The sequence below is a fragment of the Solanum pennellii genome, chromosome 7 (genome assembly GCF_001406875.1).
Source record: "Solanum pennellii chromosome 7, SPENNV200".
NCBI lineage: Eukaryota > Viridiplantae > Streptophyta > Magnoliopsida > Solanales > Solanaceae > Solanum > Solanum pennellii.
Genome location: NC_028643.1, coordinates 78,241,770 through 78,251,341, shown reverse-complemented (window position 1 = coordinate 78,251,341; position 9,572 = coordinate 78,241,770). Strand labels below are relative to the sequence as shown.

Sequence of the window (9,572 nt, the reverse complement as noted above, 5' to 3'; positions counted from 1 at the left end):
TTATAAAAAGAAATGATCTTTGTCCAATTCCTAGTCATTATAGTGTGAATATGAACATTACAAGGTAGATTAGGGATCAAATCAAAACATGAAAACATTGGAAACTATGAACAAAAAACAAGGTAACAAGGACAAGAAAATACCAAAAAAATGGATAATACTATGTTATGAAATCATGTTAACACAACTTAGTAACCTTGTACACTGTCAAACAACAACATTTCATCTAAGCTAAAATAGATGGACAATCTTCTCAAGTTCATTACAAGTGTTTTACTTTCTCTTCTTTTTATCAGATACTGTAATGGAGGCGAGTTTATCGAATCAAAATCATTTATCAAATTTCTTGTTGCTCTTGATCCAAACAATGTACTAAACGTTGATCGAAATGCTTTGCTTTCTTACCCTTGTTGCTACAAATTACATGGTGTTAAGTGTGATTCACGTTCCGAAGAAGTCATAGAAATAAGACTTGAGAACATGAATCTAAGTGGTGTAATTGATGCAGAGTCACTCTGTAAACTCTCAAACTTGAGAGTCCTTAGCTTAGCTAGGAATAAGATTGAGGGAACAGTTCCTGAATCGATATCATCGTGTAAAAGATTAACTGTTCTTGATCTAAGCAGCAACTTTCTAAGTGGAAACTCATTAGTACTAATGCAGTCATTGACAAGGATCAAGAATCTGAAAAAACTTAACATTTCTAAGAACAATTTCACTTCCTCACAGCATATAACAAGTCTACACGCGTTGAGACGTGTAACTATTAAAGAATCTTCATCTTCAACTACAGTAAGTGACGATAAGAAGACAAAGAATCATCATGTGAGTCTGATGGTTTGGGTCCTCATATCTCTTGGAACTGTGGTTGTGTTAGTAGTTTTAGTATTCTTGTATATGAGGTGTGTTGGGACAGTTAAGGATAAGGAGGTTATAAAGGAAGTAGTTGATTACCCGTCTCCTCGAAAAACTCCCTTAGATGAAGTTGTGGATGGAGTGTGTGACACTGAAGAGAAAAGCTCAGAACTTTACTTCTTCATGGAAGATGTTGAGAAGTTTACGATGGACGATCTTCTTGAAGCAACTGCTAACTTAACAAAGCAAGGCATTTGCAGCAGCCTTTATAAGGTTCATATCAGTAGAAGTGGTGTGTTTGCTGTCAAGAGACTGAAGAAACTACAAGTGGGGTTTAAGGAGTTCTCGCGAACGATGAAAAAGATAGGGAACTTGAAGCATCAAAATGTACTTCCACTTGTTGCTTATTACTCTAGCAATGATGAAAAAATGCTCATCTACAAATATCAGAACAGTGGAAGTCTACTAACACTTTTCGAAAGTAAGTAGTCAAGAACTTCAAATTTCTCATCTTGTAATTCAGAAATTTATATCATATTGTTGTTGTTTATTGTTGCAGATTATGCAGAGGGGAAATGGAACTTCCCGTGGAACTTAAGGCTTTCGATTGCAGTAGGCATAGCAAGAGGTCTCGCGTACTTATACAGAAGTTCAAAGAAAGGCAATGTCATTCCTCATGGCAACATTAAGCCATCAAACATTCTATTAAACGAAAACGGGGAGCCATTGATAAGTGAGTATGGATATTACAAGTTCCTAGACCCTGACAAAAGTTGCCTCTATAAAGACAATGGTTATACAGCCCCTGAGAAAATGTTGACAGAAGAGACTGATGTCTATAGCTTTGGGGTGATTCTGCTGGAACTGCTAACCGGAAAAGTTGTAGAGAAGACAGGATTAGACCTTGTCAAATGGGTGAAATCTATAGTGAGGGAAGAATGGACTGGAGAAGTGTTTGATAGTGAAGTTGCCAACTATGAAATGTATGCTTTCCCTCTACTAAACGTTGCACTCAAGTGTGTGGATCGTTTGCCTGAGGAACGACCTACTATGACAGAGGTCTTGGAGATAATCGAAGAAATTGTGAATGATCAAGAAGACATTTCTCCTTCTTCTATGACTTCTTTTGAATCCACCCCTGGTTCAATGAAGCATGTTTATACCCCTTAGTTTGACAGCTTTCTTCTTTATCTATGTGAATTTTACTAAGTTATTTTTCTGAAATGTGTGCCTAGTTGTGTGAAAGATTCATAGTGAGTGGATGAAAGCAGAAACACTATTCATGTAAGTTTCATAAGTATTCATCTTATAAAAAACAGTGTTCTTATGTTGACAATCAGCCTACAACAGCATTTTTCTTCATCGAGCTCGAGCTGATTACTTGTTGCAGAAACTAATATCAGACAATGGCATTCAAGGCAGGCACCACAAGGCCGGGAGGAGGGGGGGAAGGGGGTGTTAGTTGTCCCTAGACTGGAATGTTGTAGTTACACTAAGGATGAAACAGCACAGCACATATTCAAAATTATTCCAAGGGAAATGCTGAGCATATATTAAGAACAAAAGTTCTAATTAACTACAAGGTACTGAAGTAAAACAAGTCTTCAACAGACAAAAAGTTAATTAGTTCAGAGCATTTTAAGCATTCACAAGATAAAATGGATAAACACCACATTCATAAAATCCTTAGTGTTCACTTATCCTTTTAGACTTGCTCCTAATCGCGCTATAAGTTATTCGAGAACCATTCACAAAAGCTTAGAAGAAAGCTCTGCTGCCATAGAACACCCTTGAGCTAGTGCTCTTGGGTGTCTGCGATGTCTGATCTGAACTCGAATTATCAGAACTGGTTGTCCCATTTTCAATGTCCAGTGGAAGCTTCATCTTTGCCAATGACTCAGTAAATTGCTGCATACTTTTCATGTACATATCCACAATATCCTGTTGCACAACCTTCTGCTCTGGCTCAATGACCACTGGCTTTGGAAATGCACTGGGAGGCTTGCTTTCCGATATGTTGCTCTCAGCATTTCCAACATTATTTTTACCTGTGGGACATTCTTTAGAAGCTGATGCATATTCTTCCCCTGGCGACTTGGAAGCTCCTTGGGTCTCGGAGGACTGAGAGCTTGCGGGATGCAAAGCTGTTGGAGAGTCAATGGTTGATATGCTGCTAGGAGGCGAATCACGCTTTGGATATTGGTGGAAATTAGTAGTCTCACTTGGAACATTTTCCATATGGACATCGACTTCTAGACTGAGCTGGTTTTCCGTATCAGAAGAGACCAAGCTATCCGAGCTTTGAGAATCTGGATTACTGCCTGGCATATTGAAGTACTCGGAGACCATGAGATTATTCTCATTTACAATCTTAGGATCTGGGAACTCAATTTTGTCAAACTCATTTGGAAGGGACTCGCGTGCTTCGCCGTCTGTCCGAGATGCATCAGTTTCTAATATGGGAAAAGCAGGAATTTCAATAACTTCAGGTGAAGTTCCATTGTAAGAAAGGGACAAGTGCACAAATCCTGCTGGGGAGTGAAAGAGATCAGTCGACGAAAGAGAGAACTCTTTTTCTAGCTTTCCATTTTTCATGAGGATTTCAGATAAGGGGACTAGTGCAAATCCCAACAATTGGTCTTCCAAATAATTCCTCACCCTGCTCATCATCCATATCTCACATTTAACAGAACATTTTATCGTACGAACATTGAGCTTTAGATTTTCATTGAAGACTGGACTTTTCCCACCGCCATTAATGGTTTGAGTGGAGACTGCACTTTCAGGATCACTTGTAAGGCAAAGTTTTGCATAAACATCTTGTTTATGGTAAATGCAGATGTTGTGGATATCTCTAGCCTGATGTACGTACACGTCGAGAACACCAATGAAGTCCTCCATGTTGCAGATTTCAACATCCTCTCTATGAGCAGAAATTCCCCGGGATAGGCCAGAAGCGTTCTTGCTGAAAAATTCATTGCTTTGCTTCTCAGAGTCCGCGAAAACGGAGGAACTCTTAAATGGTGACACAACAGACTGTGGAGAATCCATGAAGCTGACCACAAATATAACCTAAGAAAATCGAAGGATAAGATCAATATCAGATATCACATCGGCTAATACTGAACACATAGCTATGAACAAAAACTGAATGATCTCCACAAATTAAATAGCTTATAACAGAGGAACGGCTAGTAATTGAAGGAGTAGAAATATATTTGTTTTTAACACAAACTTGTTTTGGAGCACACAACAACTATACTGGAGTTCCCAACAGATGGTCTCTACACACTATGCACAGCCCAAACCCATGATACGTATTGTCCACTTTGACCCTACAGACCTCATGGATTTGTCCCTTGGGCTATGCAATCATCGAGTCAAAATGTGTACGTATCTCTCATTTCAATGTGGAATTTACCTATTGTGTAACATGCTCCATCAAACAAGAACTAGAAGCTTTATTTAAAGTGAAAACCTTGATGAATAAACTCGTTAACCTAACTCAGATACATACTTGGACCAAGTGACAATTATCAGAGCTCATAAATGATACATGGCAAATAAAGGATCAAAGATAACAACAAGATCATGTCAAGAAGAAGAACAATTCCACACATGTACAATTCATTACAGAAAGAAGTAAATGGAAACAAAAATGTAATCTTTTTCCTCGAATAGAACAAAAATAACCCTGAAGTGAAAGATTGAGATTGGAGCATCATGTTAATTAATTTTAAGATGAAGAATAATATAGCATAGAAGGCAGAAACAGTCAAAATTAGGAAATATACCGAAATTATGCTAAAGAATCAAAATAATAACCTCCTAAAAAAAATAGAAGCCAAGTGCACAAAGCATCCTAAGAGGTGTGACGTAGACAGTCTACCCTGCAACAATCATCACTCGTTATTCCACCACTCAAACACCTAACTTATAGGTCACACTGATACAACTTTACCGATGCTCCAAGCTAGTCAACTAGTTAACTCAATCAATTCTCCTATTTTCAAAAAGAATTCAGCTTTACTCATACCAAACTGAAAAAAAAAAAAAAGCTAAAAGGAAGGAGAGACAAAACTCCAAAACACACCAAAAAGAATCACTTCAAAACTCAGGTTCCCTCCTTTAAGTAACAAATCACACAGCTCTGATCCTAAATATAAACAGAACCCCCCATAAAGTATTAACTAATCCAGCACCTCTGAGAAGCAAATAAAGATACAATCTTTAACTTCCAATCCTACCAAAGGGTTCAACTTAACTCAGACACCAAAGATAAAATAAATAAACCTACAAACAGAACCCCATAAAGTACTAACCATTCAGCACCTTAGAAAAGCAAATAAAGCTACTATCTTTTACTTCCTCACAAAGTGTTAAAACTAAACTCAGACACCAAAGATAAAATATATAAACCTACAAGTGTTTTAACAGCCAGCACCCATGAGAATGCATAAAGCCACAATCTTTACCTTTCTCCTTAACTATTCAACTTAAATCCTGCACCAAATCTACATGAACAAAGCTACAATCTTTAACCCCTTTTCCCCTTCAAGACAAAAAAAAAACACAAAACATACCTCAAAATCAAGAACAGAAAACAGTCTCAACTCAGAAACTAAACAAGTGCAAAATCAAGAATTGAGCAAAAAACAGAAGAAAGTCAAAGAATAACAACACAAACAACTAAAAGTCCAAGAACCCAATTCTTTACCAACAGACTGAGTCTCTGATTATTAAGCCAAAAATCTACCCAAAAGAGTGATCTTTAATGGAAAATGAAGAAAACCCAACTCTTAAAACGAAGCAAAGGAGGAGAATAATTGTGATTTGCAGAGAATAAAATCAACAAGAATGATGATAGTGGATTTGGAAGTTTGTCAGAAAGTCCCCTAAATATTTGTGCTCTAATTTTGTACTATCTGTTGGAATTTTATACTAATTTTTGTAGATTAGTATTAGGATTTGTTTTGCATTTTTTAATACAAAAAGTTAAAGTATTAGCCCCACAGTAGACGCCGACCCATTGCCATTGGCTCACTACTCCAATCAATGAATGGACTTTTTAGTGCGTTTAAACAGTTGGTGTCTGCACATTGGAGCGTGTCTACTACCTGCAAATTTCTTGGGATGTCACAACGTTAGATCGTCGAAGATCTATCGAAAACAATATTTTTATATCCACTTATAGAATTGGTTAGATATGTTTTCTTGAATTGATTAATCAAGCTTAACATATCGATAACTTTTTAAATTGTGAAAACAATCTCTTGAATGATATTTTCGTATTTTTTATGGATGAAAACAAAGGTCTCGTAAAAATAATGAAAGTTTTAAAAAAAGTTTCTAAAATTCTATAAAATTAAATTTGTAGGTAGATTTCATTTAGATAATTTTTAGTTTAAAGTTTGAACAAAAAATATTGTATGTCTTCTCGTACGCCCATATAGACTATGTCATCTCGTTAATTATATATATCTGCTTCAATTTGGAACAAGTTACAGAGAACATAAATAGAAGTTTTTATCAAAATTTAAATGCATAATACATAAACATGACTCTTAACTTGATGTCATTTGACAACTATGACCCTTAACTTTAGATGTGTATAAATAGACACTTAAAATTGTATAATATTGAACAAACTGACACATTCGTTCTACATGACAACCTACATTGAAATTTTGTATCCTACATGGCGTCCTACGTGTATCACGCCATGTAGGATACATGTGTCTACTTGCTCAATTTTGTACAAGTTTAAGTGTCACTTGTGGACATTCAAAATTAAGGGTCATAGTTGCCGAACGACGTCAAGTTAAGGATCATATTTATGTATAATGTCAAATTAAAATAAAAAAATATTTAACAGAGATATTTTATCATGTGTTTAGATATTCAGTTGAAATAATTTGTAGTTTGATATTTAAACGAAATTTACTTCACAAAGCTTAAAGGTAATAAAAACACATATAGGAATTTAACTTTCTATAACTCTGATTAACGTTTAGCATAAATACAAAAATAGTGTCAACACTATTGAATTTAACGAAATATGTAAATTCAAGTATATAGTAATCTTATGGATATTCTCACACTTTTTACATACAATATACTTTCATCAATGAGTCAACTTTAGACATTTATATTTAAAATTTATTTTAAACAAATCAAATTCACATTCATTCAAGGTAGACTAAACTTTAAAAACTTTGTAAACATCAATTTATTTTAAAATATCAAATCCAAAAAATGAAACATTGGAAGAGGAATCTTGAAACAATAATTTTCATCATTTTCAATAAATATGGACGTAGAAAAATTTATCATTAGATTACGAAAATGTAACCAAATTTTCTCCCTTTAATATTTTTTTTTTGTCAAAATATATGACGTTTTCACATGACTTATTTTTTAGTATGACACTTTTTGGTGTAGAAAAAAGACAAAAGGATAAGGTTCATATAAAAGGGGGAAAAAACGTCACGGGTGACCATATTCTATATTTTTGTAAAACTTGTATTTATTTATTTTTCAAATCATGATGAATTACTTAAATTAGATTTTTAAAAAATTGTCTTTAAATATTTATTTGGTTATAGATTTTGATAATTCCCATTTTAGAAATTCATTCACTAGCAAAATTCAAAAAAAGAAACAAAATTCAAGTAGGATATATGTGTAAAGCGTAATTTTAAAATCTATGATCAAATAAGAGTTTAGATATATTGAGTTCTAACTATGAAAAGAAAGCGACTCTTTTCAAAACTAATCATTATGAATAATTTTTATTTACTAAATTATTTCACTCCTTGAAGTGAATTTGGATTAATCAAATGATAAAATGAAAGGAACACTATAAGGATATGCAAAATTTAATAATCGTAACTCAAACTCTATATTAATGTTAAAATTTTGGTTCAACATATATATATATATAAAAAAAACTATAATTAGATTTCGAAACTCAAAAAGAAAACTAATAAATTTATAATTATAAATCATAAGTTGTAACTAAAAACGTGATTATAAAAGTTGAAAACGAATATGAAATATCAAATGAAAAATCTAACACGAAAAATTTGTCCCCTTTGTGGAACCCTATGAAAAAAATATCATAGTTTCTCCGCTAATTGAGGTTTTTATATTCATTAAAGAGCATACATCTTTTCTAAAAATTATTTTTTGTTTAGTATAATTTGCCACATAATTCAAAGTATTAGGCCTACTACCCCAATAATCCAAAAGCTAAAAGCTAAAGTGATAATATAAATATGGGGTCACCAAAAGTTGGATCTTTTTATAAAATTTATTGGTCCACTTGAATTTTATATAAAATCATCTAAAGATCAAATTGGACTTTTTTTGCTCATATATTCTCACTTCTTCATCTTTTCTAGAATTTTTCAACGGTTATTTGTTTTAGAATTACGATTCTAAATACTTTAATCAATTAGTTTATAAGAATTTGCATAAAATATTAAGTGTATAAGTTTATATATTTATTACTAAATATACATGTATTATATACATGTTTTATACATGATTAATGTATAAGTTATATATATTTTAACCATATATTAATATAATTAATTATCAAACGATATATATTTATAACATTCTCTTTGAATTAATAAAGTGAGATTAGCGAGAAATTACGGTGAGGAGATATTTTTTTTAAAAAAAAGTTGAAAGTATTTTCTCATTATTATTTCTCTTTTTTCCCATATGATTATGTCCCATTCAAAACTATTATCACTTTTTTCCGATTTTAACAATTTGTCTTTAGTTTAACAATTAAGGTTAAGACAAAAAGAAAATTAAATAGTATAATGTTGTATTTAAATTTTAATAACTTTTAATTAGAGGTTTTTATTGCAACTCCAAGACATTTCTCCTTTAATGATCAGTATGGAAAACCTAATCATGTTAACTAGACTTTAACAAAACATATACGTTACAGTTATAGTTTGCATAATTGCGCTTCATAATAAATTTTATATTTGTTTTAGAGCTTTTAATTTGTAATGCTACAAACCTCCACTTTTATGCAATTGTTTAGTTTTGTATAAATTCATTTATACATTGTAATTTGTATGACAAGATCGATATTTGTGTAATTATAATTGTATAGAATTAAAATATATGCATTCGTATATACACTTTTCTCTTGCTTTATACAAACGCAAACGAATTTTTTATATTTTATATCGAAATGTATAAAATGACTAATTGTATACCTAACCAACCGACCAAAAAAGGAGATGTTTGTTGTGAATTACAATTAAAATAAACTATGACCATAACATTTAAGTTGAATTAATAATTTGCTATTTCATATAATTTTCCTTATTAAAAAACGGACATTTACAATTAAAATGATTTCAATACTTCATTATTAAGAAATGTTATGAACAAACAAATAAATTTCATCTATTTTTAATTAGAAATTGCGTTTTCATACCCCAAAATAATGAAATTATATATTATTTGAATCTGAATTAATCAAATTAATCGAATTCAAATGATTATGGCAAAAAAAATCTTGATACTTCCACATAAAGTGCCCAATTTGATGACTTCACTTATCCATAAAATATGTTTGACACTTGTTGTTTCATTTTTATAGTGCCACTGTTAGGTACATTTTATTTAAAATGGTGCAATTTTGACTTTGTTGCCCCTCAACCCCCCACCCCCACCCCCACCCCCCA

General features: G+C 32.5%; 2 protein-coding genes across 3 annotated transcripts; one reads left to right on the top strand and one right to left on the bottom strand.

Moving 5' to 3' along the window:
- Window positions 1-240: 240 nt before the first annotated feature.
- LOC107025324 (probably inactive receptor-like protein kinase At5g41680) lies at window positions 241-2,025 on the top strand. Its single transcript, XM_015226108.1, has 2 exons — window positions 241-1,336; window positions 1,415-2,025. The coding sequence occupies exons 1-2, from the start codon at window positions 241-243 to the stop codon at window positions 2,023-2,025; spliced, it is 1,707 nt and encodes a 568-aa protein (XP_015081594.1).
- Window positions 2,026-2,380: 355 nt separating this feature from the next.
- LOC107026109 lies at window positions 2,381-5,787 on the bottom strand. Of its 2 annotated transcripts, none has more exons than XM_015226966.2 (2): window positions 5,573-5,787; window positions 2,381-3,927 (listed from the first exon to the last, which is right to left on the bottom strand). In XM_015226966.2, the coding sequence occupies exon 2, from the start codon at window positions 3,904-3,906 to the stop codon at window positions 2,614-2,616; it is 1,293 nt and encodes a 430-aa protein (XP_015082452.1). In that variant the 5' UTR covers window positions 3,907-3,927; window positions 5,573-5,787; the 3' UTR covers window positions 2,381-2,613. The 2 variants fall into 2 exon arrangements, with proteins under 2 accessions (XP_015082452.1, XP_015082453.1); XM_015226967.2 differs by lacking the exon at window positions 5,573-5,787 and adding an exon at window positions 5,331-5,551.
- Between the last annotated feature and the right edge of the window lie 3,785 nt (window positions 5,788-9,572).

Bases quoted from the DNA above. Each gene is read 5' to 3' on its own strand.
- LOC107026109 (XM_015226966.2), bottom strand. From the start codon at position 3,906: ATGGATTCTCCACAGTCTGTTGTGTCACCATTTAAGAGTTCCTCCGTT.
- LOC107025324 (XM_015226108.1), top strand. From the start codon at position 241: ATGGACAATCTTCTCAAGTTCATTACAAGTGTTTTACTTTCTCTTCTT. The intron at 1,337-1,414 runs GTAAGTAGTCAA...TTATTGTTGCAG, and splicing joins TCTACTAACACTTTTCGAAA to ATTATGCAGAGGGGAAATGG.